At 43.0% G+C, this 17,502-nt stretch overlaps 2 protein-coding genes across 6 annotated transcripts; one reads left to right on the forward strand and one right to left on the reverse strand.

Annotated features, from left to right (window-relative positions):
• The first annotated feature begins 287 nt into the window (after window positions 1–287).
• Window positions 288–13,497, forward strand: TAF5 (TATA-box binding protein associated factor 5). Of its 4 annotated transcripts, XR_015706723.1 has the most exons (14): window positions 294–1,272; window positions 2,564–2,804; window positions 3,971–4,286; window positions 4,971–5,134; window positions 5,602–5,737; window positions 6,235–6,355; window positions 7,350–7,479; window positions 8,569–8,733; window positions 9,176–9,353; window positions 9,506–9,683; window positions 11,021–11,584; window positions 12,535–12,601; window positions 13,005–13,092; window positions 13,360–13,497. XR_015706723.1 is itself a non-coding variant. In XM_087766991.1 (11 exons), exons 1-11 carry the CDS (start codon window positions 756–758, stop codon window positions 11,236–11,238), a joined length of 2,364 nt encoding a protein of 787 aa, XP_087623117.1. In that variant the 5' UTR covers window positions 294–755; the 3' UTR covers window positions 11,239–12,992. The 4 variants fall into 4 exon arrangements, 1 of the variants encoding a protein (XP_087623117.1); XR_015706722.1 differs by having other exon boundaries at window positions 11,021–12,601; XR_015706724.1 differs by lacking the exons at window positions 9,506–9,683; window positions 12,535–12,601; window positions 13,005–13,092; window positions 13,360–13,497 and adding an exon at window positions 9,728–9,849 and having other exon boundaries at window positions 288–1,272; window positions 11,021–11,158.
• Window positions 13,240–17,487, reverse strand: ATP5MK (ATP synthase membrane subunit k). 2 transcript variants are annotated; one of them, XM_087767000.1, is made up of 4 exons: window positions 17,349–17,487; window positions 15,369–15,466; window positions 15,182–15,277; window positions 13,240–14,281 (listed from the first exon to the last, which is right to left on the reverse strand). In XM_087767000.1, exons 2-3 carry the CDS (start codon window positions 15,453–15,455, stop codon window positions 15,185–15,187), a joined length of 180 nt encoding a protein of 59 aa, XP_087623126.1. In that variant the 5' UTR covers window positions 15,456–15,466; window positions 17,349–17,487; the 3' UTR covers window positions 13,240–14,281; window positions 15,182–15,184. The 2 variants fall into 2 exon arrangements, with proteins under 2 accessions (XP_087623126.1, XP_087623128.1); XM_087767002.1 differs by lacking the exon at window positions 17,349–17,487 and adding an exon at window positions 16,907–17,342.
• Window positions 17,488–17,502: the final 15 nt, after the last annotated feature.

Genomic DNA, 17,502 nt, shown 5'->3' on the forward strand with positions numbered 1-17,502 from the left:
TTGCTTTGCTTGTGCGCGCAGCTTTTGCTTTACCTATGAAATTGTCTTTATCTCAACCCATGAGTTTTCTCACTTTTACCCTTCGATTCTCTCCCCCATCCCACCGGGGGGAGCGAGTGAGCGAGCGGCTGTGTGGGGCTTAGTCGCTGGCTGGGGTTAAACCACGACACACACAGGTGAACGTTTAATTTATCACGAAAGCGCGTCAATCACAAGACACAATCACAATCATAGTTTCATTCAAAAACAGCTTTTACTTCTGCAATATCAACTAATCTCTATTTACCAAACACGAATAAGAGAAGCAACAGTAGAAATACCTGGAAAACCAAGTGACCCAGCTGTAATTAATTTAATTCGGAGCAAGGCCCGCAAGGGCACCCACTCCCAAGGCCACATCCTTTACTCCAAGGAGGGCACCGGCAGTGGCTTATTAACACCAAAGCAACCCATTTCTGAAGGAGGTTTCTCGCACACGCACGCTGGAAGCGCCGGTGAGCTCCGTGACCCACACCCGCCCGGTCACCGCCCAAAACCGCACTTACCGAGCGCCGGGACGCCCACGCCGCCGCAGCCGCTCCGCGGGACCCCTGCCACGCCCGCTGCCATAAAGCGCTCCGGGCAGAGTCGCAAAACGAAGTCGCGAGCGCCTAGGCAGGCAGCGGCAGTAGTACCCGTTCTTTGCCCTGACTGTCGCAAAGGCGTCCGCGCCTGGCGGCGGCCGCCCGCTGCCGGCGAATGGGGGGCGATGCAAGATGGCGGCACTACCTGAGGAGCCGGCGGAGGTGGCGGCGGTAAAGCCGGACCCTGAGGTGGGGACGCCGCCGCAGCCCCCTGCTGCTCCTCCGGCCTCCGCCGCCGCTCCCGCCGCTCCCCCGGCTGCGGCGGCGGAGGGGGATGCGGCGGGGAGCGGTGGGGAGGCGGCTCCCGCTAAGCCTGCGGCACCGGGCCCGGCCGCCTCCCCGGCGGCGTTGGACCGGCAGACGCTCCTGGCCGTGCTGCAGTTCCTGCGGCGCAGCAACCTCCGCGAGTCCGAGGAGATCCTGCTCCGCGAAGCCCGCCTGCTCGGCGACGACCTCGGCGCTGCTGCCCTCAGCCCCGCCGGCACCGGTCTTCTGGGAGCCCCGGGCGGCGATGCGGACTCCGCCGGCGGCGAGGCGCTGCTCAGCCGGGTCACCGCCGCTGCCGCCATCGCGATAGGAGGCAGCGCCGCCACTGCCGCGTCTTCCAGCCCCGGGGTGGCGGCGGTCCCCGCTGTGCCGCCGGGGAAAGGTGGGGCCCGCGCCGGGGCTGCGGGGTCGCTGCCCGGGGCGGGGGCCGCCCCCTCCCGGCGGGACCCCTGGGGCCTGGGGGGGGGGCGCTGTGCCTCCAGCAGCCTCGGGGGCTCTCCCTGATGCTGGGGCACAAGGGTGGGTGTCAGGTGGTGCCTCCCTTGGGGTGGCCCTCCATGGGGGGCGAGGCGAGAGTCTACCCCGGCCTTCTGCGGGGGGGGACGCCCAGAGTGTGTCATTCCCCCATACAACTCGGGAAGAGATCGGGATCTCCCTCCATGGAGCAAGGGACCAAGGACAGAGTATCCATCATATTTGCAGGCAGCACTGTCAAAGTGAGAGGTGCTTCCCCTTGTTTTTGTGTCCCATCTCGACTCACATCGTAGCAGGAGGCTGACTGTTTCCTTTGTAGTTAGAGGCAATGGTCCAAGATACGGCTGCAGGGATGAGGACGGAGGCCTGATGTACAGGCTGTATTTTGAAGAAAAAGCCATGGGATACTTGTAGAGGAGGCTTTATACATTTCTGGATCAAGTTGCTGGGTACTTGAGATGTCCTTTGGATAATTGGAGTTTTAAATTGGAATTTTAAATCAAGGTGTTCTGTGGGGCAGCTTTAGTATAGTATAGAGTAGTATCATGAAATTTCAGGAGCTGATACATCTGAGTTCCAGTAAATGTATAGTATAAAGTCAGCTTGTTCCTGGTATTGCCTGATAACGATTGTTTTTACACAAAAGACAAAACAATGAAAATGTTTAATGACTGTTATAAAGAACAGAGCTCTCTGAGTGTTAGCAAGTGACAAAAAGTCATTGCCCTGTAATTGTTCTGTAGTGAGTTGTTCATTTGATGAAGTTAACTTGCTTGTTTACTGGAAGCAAAATAATTATAGTGGGTATACCTTACAGGCTGTGAAATATTCTGCTCCTCATTTGACAATTTCTAGGCTTAGCAGTAAAGAGAACTTATTTTGGTGATGTTAGGGGCTTCTTCCTTTACACTTAAAATCCTAGCTGAGTTAGGCGCTATGTTAAATACCATATAGGCAACTGTTGGCAGGGAAAGTGCAAAAAAACGGCTCAAGGTGCTAGGAGAATTGGCTGCTGGACTATAACGTGCTACCATCCTCTCACTTGTATTGTTTAAACTTAGTGCTGAACAAGCACAAGACTTAGTGTCGTGTTTTGCTCAGAGGTCCTCACCTTACCAGTGGAGTTGTTAGCCACTGTATATTTGCTAGCTCTTTCAGGCTGTCTTACAAGCTCTTGTTATATGCTAATTGTTTTGCAGTTGGAGGAGGTGTTGTTGTGGAAGATCAGCCAGATGTGAGTGCGGTATTGTCTGCCTACAATCAACAGGGGGACCCCACGCTGTACGAGGAATACTACAGTGGATTAAAACACTTCATTGAGTGTTCCTTGGACTGTCATCGAGCGGAATTGTCTCAGCTGTTTTATCCTCTCTTTGTGCACATGTACTTGGAATTGGTCTACAATCAACATGAGAGTGAAGCAAAGTCTTTTTTTGAAAGGTAATTTATTTTCATTTGTACATTTGCATTATTTTGTGTTTGCTACTTTGATTAAATCTGTAAGCTATAGTACCATAGGTTTTTATATATCTATATATGTACGTATTATTTTTCTTCTCTAATGTTGAAGAGATTTGGAATCTGAAGTAATAGTGCCATGGATTACAGTAACTGTTCTTAAACCCTTTTCCAATCTCCTATGTTAGAAAGATGTGCAAACTACATGCTTTTGAACTGTCCATGGGCAGATTTTGAACCATCTTTATGGTGAGCTGATGGGCTCCTTGCTGCAAAACTATCAATGAAGAGATGCTGCTTCTTTAGGGAAAGATTGTGGGGTCATTTTTTAGCACTGGAAAATTGCACTGAGATGCCAAAGTAATGTACGCTGTAAGTATTTGCTAATGTCATAGCATGTATATTGAAATTCTTCAAATGAGATTAAAGGAAGTAATTTATGGCTGATCTGTAATTTTCTGTGGTCTTACTATGTTTCACTTCTTTGTCACTTGAGAAGAAAATTAAATTTAATTTGTTTTCTGGATTCAGACCAATTATGAAATATTTCAATCCAAAAGGATAACTTTGTCTCCCTCTAATATGGTCAGCAAAAATGGTTCTGTAAATAGTTCGTGTTCCCTGCCACAACTATTTTATAACATGGTTTGAGTGAAAATGGAAAACTCTAGACATATGTTAGCTATTAGATAATGCAAGTGGAGAGTGAGAAACATACACTGTGAAATGTGCATATTCATATAATGAATCAGATATAAATACATCCAAGTAGTCTTGTGTAATAAAAAATGCCCTGTACTTTATGATACCACAAATTACGGTTTCATTTCTGTAAATAAACTTGTTAGTGTAACTGTTTACTTCAGGCGAGAACCCTTTGGGTATATGCAATTCTGTGAGGTTCTGTTTGTGTGTTCTCTTCATCTTGTTTTTTACTCTTGAATGCTCTGACTGTATACAGTAAGTCACTGGTGTATCTTCCCCAGGATGAAATTTATTTCAGCAGAAAAATAATCCTAAATGTAGTCAGTAGCTTCCAAAAGGTCCTTACATATATGTTTCATGTTAAAGTAATGTTAATAAGTGTGCACCTAGGAGATAATGTTATTGTAATAAATCTTTTATCGTACCTTAAATTGTTTCAATAGATTTCATGGGGATCAGGAGTGTTATTACCAGGATGACCTGCGTGTATTATCTAGCTTAACCAAAAAAGAACATATGAAAGGTAACGAGACCATGCTGGATTTCCGAACAAGCAAGTTTGTGCTGCGTATTTCCCGTGACTCTTACCAACTCTTGAAGAGGCATCTTCAGGAAAAGCAGAACAATCAGATCTGGAATATTGTTCAGGAACATCTTTACATTGATATCTTTGATGGAATGCCTCGCAGTAAACAACAGATAGATGCTATGGTGGGAAGCTTGGCTGGGGAGGCAAAACGAGAGGCTAATAAAGCAAAGGTAGGAGCCAAAGACTGTTGCACTTTTATAATTGAACGATTCCCTAGTTTTTCAGGGAGATACCGTAGTATAGACTGACAGTTGTCACTTGAGATCTTAAAAGACAGCGTGAACAGAACGAAGGAAGAGAACTGTACAAATAGTTGTTGGCAGGAGTAGAGAGATCAAGATATGTCACTGTCTGGTAGAAGAAACTGTTGAACCCCTTTGAGAGACAACCTTGTATTCAGCCCACTGAACTCAACTTAAACTAACTCGTTAATTACTCTGTGGTTTTCAAATGGACACCAGACTATCTGGTTTCCTCTTTTGTACAACTGATGTAATTCTTTCTTACTGTGAGTTGTTACTGCAAGTGCTGTTTGTGTAGATCTTGAGAGTGTAGTACCACAGTACTATACAGATAAATTATGTAAGCTGTAGGGATTCTGCTCTAAGGAAGTGCTAAGAGAGGGTGGGAGAACTTAGAGTTTTCCAGATCAGTTGCTGGGTAAAACAGGAGAACATGTACTGCATTTGTTATGGGCTAACCAGTCATGTATGCAGTAATATTAAACGTAGCAGTTTTAAAGGGGCAGCTCTATTGCTTGGACTATTGCATTGAAAAGTTTCCATTAAAAAAAATTAGTTTTCAGTAAGAACAGCAATTACTGTTTTGTCTCATGTATGTTTATTGGCTTGCAGGTTTTCTTTGGCTTATTGAAAGAACCAGAGTTTGATGTGCCTTTGGATGATGAAGATGAAGAAGGAGAAAATGAGGAAGGAAAGCCAAAGAAGAAAAAACCTAAAAAAGATAGTGTAGGGTCAAAAAGTAAAAAACAAGACCCTAATGCTCCTCCCCAAAACAGGTACCAAGGGAACGATGTGTAGAGAAGTCTTGTTAAATCCAGTCTTGTCGTGCCAAATCTGCATCGCTGTTCACATGACATTTTTAGCATTTTGGCCGTTTCAGCTGTACACAGCTTTAGCCGTAAGACTTCTAAGGGAGGTAATGGAAAGCTTAGCATATAACCCTCTGTCTTTGCCCTTCAAGTCAATCTAGATTTCCCTTGATAAAATTTTACTCGGTTACCCACTAATCTTTTCAGGTCACCCTCAATTGTTTATCTCGTTCCACTGCCTGTCTGAAATTCTTAAAGCTACTGGCTCTTTTTTCTCATCAGTTAATTTTCTACACGGTTTAATTTTTTTTTCTAATTCTTATTTCGTGTTTGAATATTGAGGCATAGGGTTGCATGCAAAGGTTTTGCTTTCTTTGTTTAGATTAACAATATGGAAGGTACTTCTAGTTCATAAAAACGTGTGCTTCTTGTAGAATTCCTCTGCCTGAACTGAAAGACTCTGACAAGCTGGATAAAGTAATGAATATGAAGGAAGCTGCGAGGCGTGTGCGTCTTGGCCCAGAGTGCCTGCCCTCCATCTGTTTCTACACATTCCTTAATGCTTACCAGGTTGGTAAAAGAAGAGTTTGGGTAATATGGAAAAGGGAATCAAAATTATAAACATCACTCTTAATAAAGAAAGAACACTTAACAGAGTTAGCAAGGTTTACTGGAGTATTTGGAGTAAACATTGCAAAGTTTGTTCCAGAATCTTCAAAATTCTCTTTAAAGACTCCTTAAACTATTTAATGTTCCTTGGTTTTGCTCTGATTTTGCTGTGATTCCTTCTTTTGCTTTTCCTGTGGGGCCCTAAGTGTATTCTACAGAATACAGTAGATGTTTTGCATCAAAATACTGGAAAACAGCACTGTTTTGTCACTATTGACTGTGCTTCATTCATATAGCTTTATTTTTAATGGTGCAAGAATTTATGTCTATCCTAGAATAATTCCCTCTTATTTTTGTAAATAAGTCAAGTTAAATTTCTGATTAGTACTTAGGATTTTGTAATATTTGAAACGTATCATGGAAGATACAAACAATATAAATGGATATTTTGTGTATAGGGTCTGACTGCAGTGGATATTACAGATGACTCTAGCATGATTGTAGGAGGCTTTGCCGACTCTACTGTCAGAGTGTGGTCCGTGACTCCTAAAAAGCTACGTAGTGTGAAAACAGCAGCAGGTAATTTAAACCATAACACTTAATATGAGCACGCATTACTTGTGATAGCTGTGTTTTGTGTGAACGGAGAAAGATGTCTGTGGCAGGAGAGTTGTCTTCAGCAGTTAGATGCCTTCACTTTGAAGAAACAATATGTGCCACAGATGTATGATCACGTCTTATCTACTACCATTAGAAATGTTTTTAAAGGAATGGGAAATCTGGTTGTGTACACCTGCTGTGAGGTGGTCAGTGCACGGAGCTTGGAACTAGCCGTAACCAGCATGGAACTAGCCATCCTGCTTCTTCACTGGATGGTAACTACAGGGTGTAGTAGACAGTTGGGTTTAGGCGATCTAGGGGAGAGACTAGAGGTACCTGGGGGAAATCATAGGAGGGAACTCTGAGAAGGATGGACGAGAACGTCCTGTAGCTCAACACCTCTGCAAATTCATGGAAACCAGGCTGCTTTAATTCTGCTGTTTATGTAACGATGTGTTGTAGTTGAAGCTAGATGCCATGCAAGCGTTTCTTAATCTTGATAGTTAACTGATATGTGGTCGTGATGTTCAGCAAACAGTAGCCTACAGACTAAAAGTTGTTTTAAGTTGTGTGTAGTGTGCAGCTGTCAAAACATGTCTGTAAAGCATGTTTGTGGCATATTAACTTCCTGGGAAAAGGTGTGAGAATTTGGCATCTATATCAAGATGTTACTGTGTTTGGAGGCTGAACAATGTATGTATGAAAAATAACACACGTCGGAATTAAATTATTTTAGCTCAGTGAAGACTTAAGAAAGAGTGATTATTTATGTAAAGCATTATTTTCACCTTTTACAATGGTGAAAAATATTTTAAATGCCGTTGTATATTTCAAACTTACCAATTCCCAGGTGCTTTGTCATGTTCACATCATACTTGCCTCTTTTAGAGAGTATTATTTGTTTTCCTCTTCACGGCATTTATCTTTGAGCTTCTGACAGTTATTATGATACATGAACTTTGAAATATTGCAGACCTCAGTCTCATCGACAAAGAATCAGATGATGTCTTGGAGAGGATCATGGATGAGAAAACAGCAAGTGAGTTGAAGATTTTATATGGTCACAGTGGACCTGTCTATGGCACCAGCTTCAGTCCCGATAGGTAAAATAAGTTTACAAGCTAACTAGTTTGCTTGTCTTACGTTTTAATTGTATGCTCCTGAATGCAAGCATGTTCTTAATGCAGCTTTTTCCAGAAGGTTAAAGCAATTCTTGTTTATGTGGCTTATAAGAAACTATGTGCGAGCAGAAGCGCTCATAATACTCAAGGTGTTGGGCACTGTCAGCTATTACTAAAATCAACTGGAGCTGAGGATGCCAGCACCTTTTTTGAGATTCAGGACTTAAATGGCAAAATAGATCATCTTTTTTGCAAACTGGAGTTTAAACCAGGTTTTAACTAACTGAATTGTAGAGAGGAAAAATACTGCAGCATTGATTGCACTTACAGTATTGCAAAATGTAAAACCATACTGAGTAGCGTATCGTTGCGCTTCTTCAAGTTTCTCATATTCTGTTGAGACTTTATTTTCAAAATGCATGGAATAGTATCTTTAAAGTAAGAGATTTAAAACCATTATGTAATTATGAAAGTCTGGACAGTAGAAAGGAGGTTTAAATGTCGAAAGTTTTGCTTTTGCATGTGTCTAGTCAGGAAACAACCATTACAGAAACACAGCTGAGAAGTAAACTTTGTGTGGAACATGAATATAAAGTCTATAATTATGAATTGAGAATGCAAACATGATACGAATGCTCTTTCAGGGAATCCTGAAATTTTGTTTAGAGTTATATTAGAAGATGATTTTTTTTTAAAGTAACGTAGCATAGCAGTTTATGCATCACTTTTTCATATAACTGGAATTCCTGAGTAAAGACCAGCTCTGTGGTGTGTGTGTTTTTTTTTTTTTTTTTTTTTCCCCTCCCTTCCCTCAGTATTGCTGTAAGTATCATCAGAATTAGTCATCAACATCCAATTGTCTCTTTTTTGCATAAGGGCCTAGAACTGAATTCTGCTTGAATTGGTTATTGTTGCTTACCCCACCAAAATGCTGATTTACATGTGACATGCTAAACAGATGCTGTTCAGTGGACGTTTTTTCTTATCGTAGGCATCTCAGTGTTTATGCAGCAGTTACACAATCCGTGTGGAAGTTTGATATGTAATATGCTATAATTTCTCCCGTGACAGGAACTATCTGTTGTCCTGTTCTGAGGATGGCACTGTCAGATTGTGGAGTCTCCAAACATTCACGTGTTTGGTGGGATATAAAGGACACAACTATCCAGTATGGGATACACAATTCTCTCCTTATGGTTATTACTTTGTGTCAGGGGGACACGACAGAGTGGCTCGGTAAGAAACTGGATGGGTTTTTTACTTGTCCGGGTCAGTTTGTGGTGGATTAACCCTGCAAGTGATTAGCTGATATACTCAAGCCTACCCTGTTACTGGAAATAATTTTTATTTCATGTTAATCAAAATACTGAACAAATGTTTTAATGTAGGGTTTTTTTTTTTTCTTTTCAACACTCATGAGATTAGCTGACGACTAAAGTGATGGTGTCCTCTTATGTGACCATCCAATTAGAAGTATTCTGTTCCAGTTGTTTAACAACTTGACAGAATATTCTTTATTTCTCCCTTCTGAAAAGTATACTTTTCCAAAACAGATCCTGCTGATTCAATAAACTGACCAGTAAGAAACCGCTGCATAATTACTTCCTTTTCTTCCTCATTGTGCAACAGATACTGAATTTCATTAGGGTTCTTCTATTAATAAAGCTTTTCTTTCCAGTCTGTGGGCAACGGATCACTACCAGCCTTTGCGGATATTTGCTGGCCATCTTGCTGATGTGACGTGTACCCGATTTCATCCAAACTCCAACTATGTTGCCACGGGCTCGGCAGACAGAACTATACGGCTCTGGGATGTTTTGAACGGGAATTGTGTAAGAATATTCACTGGACATAAGGTAAAGCCATATCACTCACAGTGTGAAAGTGATTTTTTTTTTTTTCTGTGATGAGATTCTGAAAAGTAGTGTTGAGGATGAATACGCCTTGACTGACTGAATGTGAGTAGACTTAATGAACTTGTTTGGTCCCCCCCAAATGTCTGTTTTAGGGACCAATTCATTCATTGGCATTTTCTCCTAATGGACGATTCCTGGCTACTGGAGCAACAGATGGAAGAGTTCTGCTGTGGGATATTGGACATGGCTTGATGGTTGGAGAACTGAAAGGGCACACTGACACTATCTACGCGCTCAGATTCAGTAGAGATGGGGAGATTTTAGCATCAGGTAAAACTCACTGGAAACAGCGAAGTTGCCGTTGTGTTCCATAGGTCTGAAGAGGAAGGAAGTGATTGGCTCTTTAAATTGAGGAAGACAAAGTAGAATCACTTGTTTAGCAAAAGCAGCAACTTCAGACTGCTGGTACAAGGCGAGTACTTCACTGGACTGTGAGGTATGACCCCTCGCTCTTCCAGGAACTGAAGGGAAGGTGTTATGCAGGTAGACGGTAGTGAAGGTTGGGATCTGTGCGCAGTGTTGGGGGTGGGACCTGAAGTTAGAAATAACTCTAGGGCAGACAAGAAGGGGCTGGACTAGAGGGGCGCAGGGTACTGGGAGCGGGAGATGCAGCAGGACTAAAAAGAAGTGAGAGGAAGGGATAGAAAGGAAGATGAGTTATCCACGCCCTTACTCTTTCTTCATGGTAGATTTTTGATACGGAAATGCGTGTGTAATATTAAGTCAGGTCTATGAGCAGCAGAACTTGTGAAGCCTGCTTGTTTTTCCTGCCCTGTCCACATGGATTCTCTGGTGTCTAATATAGCAGAGCTCCTTTGCCAGTTTTTCCTTCATGGAGGCACAAGTTTTGTCTTTCCATGTTTAGTGAACTGTTTTCTTAAAATGTATAGTAATTTAATGAATTTGAAACTTGTTCTGTTCTGTCAACTGGTTGAAATCAGCCAACAAGTGCAAGTTACTGACAGACGAAACAATGGACGCTCACTGTAATTACATCAGGGTAATTTCCCCATGAAACCAGGCTAGGAATATTCTAGATTTATTTAGCAGTATGTTTCTAAATGCAGTGCAGTCAGAATCCTTGGTGAGCCACTGCTGCAGGAGTGAAAGCTAACGGACAGGGTACAGGTTTGATCCAGCCTGCAGGGTGGTTACTTCAATTTATCTACCAACGCTCCAGTGAACGTACAGGACACTGGGCCTGCAAAATTCTGCTGTCTTCCCTGTATCAAACAAAGAAACTGTTTATTATGTGACTGAAAATCACAAACGTTTCCTGAAATTGGTGTCTAGCCCACAGGATGGTCCTGCTTTTTCAGTGCTCCGTGATACAATCCACGCCCAAGTGTCTTGCGAGAGTAGTTCTTTGTGCTTTATCCACAGGGCATTCAGGTTAGATTACAGGAAAGCTGAAATCCTCTTTTATGTGTGCATTCAGTATGTTAGAGGCTTGTAAGTCTGTTTCCTTGCAGAATGAGGGCATAAGTCTACAGTTATGAGCAGACCTGCTTTTTGAGCTTTAATTTCTGTTAACTTGCTCCCCAGTAATTTTTTTATATACCTTTTTTATAAATAAAAGACTTTAAGCTGTTCTTTTTTCTTTTTAGGTTCAATGGATAACACAGTTCGTCTGTGGGATGCTGTGAAGGCATTTGAAGATTTAGAAACCGATGACTTTACTACAGCCACCGGACATATAAACTTGCCTGAAAACTCACAGGACTTGTTACTAGGTACATACATGACCAAATCGACCCCGGTTGTACACCTCCATTTTACACGCAGAAACCTGCTGCTGGCTGCGGGAGCCTACAGTTCACAGTAAACCGGGAAGCTGTAAGACTGACTGGGCCAAGTCGCTGCAGGAGTGACCTCCGGATGCGAGATGAGAAGGAATGTCTTGTACAGGTGGATCCCACTAGTCTGTGCCGGAAAAACAAAACTATGTCAACTAATGCGAGCAGCGTTTCTCAGTTCTGCTATTCCATATTTATCCACAGTTTGAAAATGCTGGAGATTGACAAGACATCGTGGCTGTAAAAGAAGGAATTGTTCATGGTGCTTTTGGTAAAAAAAAAAAATATATATATATATATGTATATGAAAATGGCTGTCTTCTCTCAGAGATGGTATTGAGCTCTGCTGAAACTTGTGGAAAGTTAACAGCCTTGGTATGTGTTCTCAAATGATTTTTTTTTTTTTAAAGCACTTAATTTATGGTTAGCAAATGTTTAATCAATCTCAAGCACAAGCAAAAACTGTTCAGTTTCAGAAAAGAAGAATGTAGTTTAATTCACTGTAGCCTGGGCTGGGCAACAGGTATGGTGAGAGTACCGCAGCAACAACCAGGGCATTGGAAGAGTCGGTCCTACAGGCAGAGGCTTGTGGGGAACTGCTGCAAAGTGACGTGTCTGGGGTTTATGCATCCAAGTACTAAGTCCTGAAAAGATTTCAAACTCCTGTGCTCTTCTGAGGTATTGGAAACGCAGATCTTGTTATTCTGTTTTCACAGGAAGCCAATGCTGTAAGTGTGATAAGCAACCAGAAGTGCAATGTGAACTTTATTTACTTTCATACTTTATTGTATGAAAAAAAAAAAGGGGGGGGGTGTGACTGAGGCACAACCGAAATACCCATTATTAAGAAAGTGGACTTAAACTTCTTTCACGTTGTATTGGATCTAAAAGAACTTTAAAAACCTGCGTCCTTTATACATAAGGTTTAATATATCAAAATGTAAAACTAGCCAAGAAATTGCAATGGTATTGCAGAGTAAAAGGATTGATCAGTCCTAAGCGTGTTATCAGTCTGCTTTTGAAAGGCCAGCTTGTCTGCTGAAGTGGCAGTTTCCACCCACAAAACCATTGTACCCCAGTAAGTCCTCCTGGACAACCAATAAAGCTCAGCGCTATATTTCTAGGGAAGAGTAAAACATGCAAAACACTGGGAAGTATAACTTCTGGGTCTTTGAACAGAAACCACCACCACAGGACAGGCCCATCTGGTGTGTTTTGGGGTTGGTGGGGTTTTTTTTGTTGTTTGTTTTTGTTGTATATTTTTTAGTCTCTTGCAAGCCGTGTACAGGGAAATCTGTTTTGTGTTCCTCATTACTTCCACTAAGGGCTTGGACACTTGAAAAATCTCCTGGCTCTCTAGTGAAAACAGAAACAAGACTTGACGTTTTTAAGGTAAAGTAAATGGAGAGCTACCTCCCCCTCATCATCCCTTCTCTGACTCTAAGGCTTGGAGTAAAGGTGTATCACAGGCATTATAGATCAAAATAAAGAGTGGAAAATTCATTAGGAAGCTCACCTGGAAATTTTCCTTAAAGAAAAAAGGTTAAAACTAAATTATTAAGGATTTTTTTGTGTAATGGTACCTCAACAAAATTTCCTAGCTCTCAATACGACCAGTTAGATTTAAGTACAATTATGGTGAATCAAACAAGTTATCAAAAACAAAGCTTATACAGTTTTGACAGCTTGAAGAAAACACTGCCACATTCTGCCTTTGTATTTTGTACAGTTTTATACTTTTGATATTATAATAAATACTAAAACCACATAGTTTGTGTCTTTATGTTATAAAAAGGTATTTTCTTCCCCTGATGGCTGCAATGGAAGCAAGAGCAGCGCCTGTAACTGCGAGCGCTCTGCCAAGAGAAAGTAATTCAGAAACGGTAAGTTGATTACTAGCCATCTCATGTAAACCTCGTTCTAAGGGTAGGTGAGGGGTTCTAGCTAATTAGATCTATTACACTGTTACCACCACCATTATTCATCTGGAAAGTTGTATACAGCAGAGGCCGTTTATGCAAACAAACTCATAGGAGAGGAAGACCACTACATTTATTCAGAAGGCCCAGCACATACAAGCGGCTTTAAGATACATGAACTAGAGTGCGAGAGCACAAAGACCCTGTAATTTATCCCTCCTTTTCTTCCAGCAACCATGCCTACCTCCTGCCGCCCTCGGTTTGGGAAGTATGTTTGCATGCTTTAGCATCAGAAGTCCCAGGTTGAACCCCTGCTGCTGGCACCCTTCTGAGAAGCACGTGCCGTATCCTCACATTCACACATCAGCGCTAATGTGACATCTAAGGAAGGTACCGAGATACAGAAAAACACTGCAGAGAACGTGATAGACAAGTTTTAGTGCTGGGCAGGGAGGGGGCTGGATATATATATATAACTGTGGTAGGAACACCTCATTTATTAAGAGGCTATATCCAGGAAAAATAAGCGCTATTTACAAACATGCAGGGCTATAAGAGCTTAACACCAGCAAAGCAAGCTATTTTCTTTCTGGCAGTTACCTCTGCAAGAGAGGCCAGTAACAGAAAAAGCTCAAATACTGTAATTTGATCACTCTACTTTGAGAGGTTTTCCATCAAAACCAAACAGGTTCTATGCAAAATAGACAACTGAGGCAGAAGCTGTAATCTGCATTGTATTAATAATAGTGAAGAAGTCACTGTTTCCGTGTAAGCTGCTAGCTTGGAACGCAAAAAATGGGAGCAACCAGGTAACTGCAAACCATGTCAGCTTGCTGTTATCCACTACGACACAGGAGTGTGGAGATGCTTGGTCAGCTGTAAGCTCTGTGCCGGTATTAGGGTCATGCTGCTGAGGCCTTCCCTAGGCTACAACCAGGGGCTCAGAACACTTTAGGATGTGTTATAACAGCAGAAGAGTTAAAATAACTATTTTTGACCGAGGGGAAAAAAAAAGCAAAGTGTCACAGTTATGCTTTTTTGCACCATTTCATATTTCCAATAAAACAAGTAATTATTTATATTTTATTAGCCACAGCAGGTCATCAGCTTGCATTACATTGACACAGACTGGAGGTTCAGACATGCCAGCAACCTGCCAAGAGAAGAGACATCAAACATAGCAAGTCTTGCACACTGGTACTAGTAACTGAGCATTCCCCTTCCCCATGCCCAAACAATTTTAATTATGAGCAGGCAGATTTCAGCACACCCAGGAAGAAATGACTGATGTCCCTTTAACATACAGCAGCAAAGATCAAGCTTATTGTTTTCTACCCTTTTTTTCAGACCATGAAGACAACCCATAGGTTTTTTCAAAATGCCATTTCAGTGGAAATTTTGTATTTGAAAGTGACTCTAGAATTTTGTAACACTTGGTTGTTGCTATACAAGAACAAGTCCAATCACTTCTATATGGGCCTTGCATAATGAGGTGTGCAATATATACAGTTCCATTGTATGGTGCTCCTTTTCTCTGTTCAAAGGAAGGTTTTAACAGACTGCATTAATCTCTGCTTGGAATTCTCTAATACAACTACAAAGTAAGTCTTCAAGTACTACTCTATTATTTCAATAACCTACAAAGCAACAGTTATCCCTATTTTACAGGAAAAGGGCAGACCAGAGGCACCCAATAGGTGTAGGCAAAGCCTGATACACCTAACTGCAACCTCCTTCCATTCCTGCTTCCTTCCCTTCTCTTTCTCCCTGCATGATGTCCCTAATCCCATTTACCATGTCAGAAGAACAAGAATACTACTGGTATCCCATCCTTTCTGCATCCCCTTTTAACAACCTACTTCGTTCAGAATGCCCCCAAATAAGCTGATGCTATAGTTTAGCTGAGATTTAAAATGATAAATACAAAGTTCACATGCCTGCATTTCTCTCTCTAATTATTATTCTATTATATAATACAACCTGTCCTTTGTCACTCTTTCTTCCTGAGCTGGCATTGAATCATTTTGGTCCTGGAAGAACACCAGCCACTTACCATTTACTTATCTGCCACAGCAGGAGTTTTCTTTTTAGGTCTAAGCTTGAAATACAAGATGAGCATTGCAATGCCTGTGTATGTTGCTATTACATACTGGAAAACATAAAAGTTAAGTTAGTTTCATTCTAAAACCCAGAAAACACCATTATACGAGACTACAAAAGTTAATATACATAATACATACATTCCTTCTGCCTGTGATGGTATAGGAATTGAAGTACTTCTGAAACCCAGTGAACTGGTGTTGAGATCCCGAGTCATGGCCAGCCATAGTTGTTTGTCCTAACAAGCAATACAGGACAATTAACAAGTTTTACAGTCAGTTGGACAGGATCAATAGAAAAATCAAACTCATCTCTACACTGAACTTCATACTTCCATTATCAGCTATTAAATCTGCTTTCAGGACATTCAACAGACAGTGGATACGCATAAGGAGCAGGCACATTCAGAACACTGTATCTTTAAGGTACAAAACAGGTGACAAGAGCAGACAAGGAAATGAGGGGTTCTGAAGGGAAGAACATTTATAATTCTCAGCGTCCATTCAACCAAATTTAAACGGGGGGGAAAAAAAAGTCAATATGATGATGATGACAAAAGGGAAAATTCCTGAAAGCACTTATAAAGAAGAGACCTGCCAGTCCTGCCTACACAACCATTCAACACAGGCAAATTTCTACCAATTGTTCAGGAATCTGCAATACCTAATTAAGATAAATCTTGACTAGTCCAGCTAAGAAACAGCTTAAATTACATACCCAAAAGCTTGGTGACAAGACTCAGACTAGTGTCCACTACTCTGTTCTGCGATTCAAAATGCTACTTTACAACTTCTATGCCATATTAGACTGTGAGTCTTGTTAATAAGAACTGCCCTACTCTCACTTGCACATTCCTACTGCATCTTACTTACCCACCCTAGTATTCACAGATCTAGATAAAAATACTTTTTTTTTTCCGCCAGTTAGTTTTCAGCTAGACCAGCAAGTTACTTGAGCCAGCTACAAAGCCTCAAAAGTGCTTTGACAGGAACAACAAAAACACCAAGCACACGAGGGCACACTTTTGTATTTTGTCTGTGTCCAGACCAAAGTTTCAGGTCTCCTGTAAGAAGTTCATTAACACAAAACCTTGGCGTGGCTACAGTAGCATACTTGCAGATTCACTGAATGGTTCAGGTTAGCACCTCTGGAGGTCGCATAGTCCAACCCCAACCTGCTTAAAGCTGCAGGTCACTCAGGAACATGCCCAGACAGGTTTTTAATACCTTCAGAGATGGAGACTCCACAACTGCTCTGGGGAACCTGTTCCAGTGTTTGATCACCCTTATAATAAAAGGGATTTTATTTTTAATGTTCAGAGATATATTTTTCTAATGTTTAAGGGGGTTTTACCTTTAGTACAAACATTTGTCATTTATTTTGTAGCTCACCTCAAAAGCAGCACACATATCACAGGGTTACCTACCAAACCAGGGAGATGCTGTAGCCAGCGGCACCCCAGAAGCACGATACAAGAAACTGCTATAACAGGTGCTGCGTTCATTAACACAATTCTTATGCCAACCCAATCCAGTAATGCATCCCTGGTGTATAATCAGGTAAGCGTGCCTGTAACTGGATTGGCTATGTAATAGCTAAAAATCTTAATGAAATAACCCCCCTACACATCTGCCGTACGTGACTTAGAAAGCCAAGGTCATCTTTTCTTATGCCTGACCATGCAAAAGCCTGGAAGAGTCACTGCGTCCTTCCGAGGACGGCGCACAGACCGGACATCACAACACAAGTTCTCTTTATCGGAGGAGCCCGGTGCCCTTGCCAGGCCCGGCCCGCTGTCCCGACACCGGGCGCCGCCGGCTGCCGCGCCCGCCCCAGCCCCGCAGAGAAGCCGGGCCCATCTCGCAGGCGCAGGCAGCCGCGACCCCGGCGCTCCCTCGCCTCAGCTCGCGTCGGGCCGGAGGAAGGGACGCGGCGGCGCCTGCTACGCGGCGGGGAGCGACGCCGCGGCTGAAGGTCGCGGGCGCCCCGGGGGACAGCCGCGGCCGGGCGCCGCAGAGAGCCGCTCTCCCGCCCGGCGGCGGAGCTCTTCAGGAGGGGGCGCGGACAAGGGCCTGCGGCGGGGCGGGCGCCGTCCCCCGCGGGCACCCAGGGATAGGTACCTCAGACCGCCGTCCCGCCGCCGCCGCCGCGCTCTGCCCTTCGCCAGCGCCCTCCCACAAAATGGCGGCCGCCGAGCGCCGCGCGCAGCCACAGCGGGCCGCGCGGATTGGCTGCACCACCCCAGCCCGCGGGTTCTCTCCGCCCCCTTCCTTC

Source organism: Nipponia nippon, unplaced genomic scaffold, assembly GCF_047370975.1.
Source record: "Nipponia nippon isolate SJK-2023a ecotype South Korea unplaced genomic scaffold, ASM4737097v1 scaffold_3, whole genome shotgun sequence".
NCBI lineage: Eukaryota > Metazoa > Chordata > Aves > Pelecaniformes > Threskiornithidae > Nipponia > Nipponia nippon.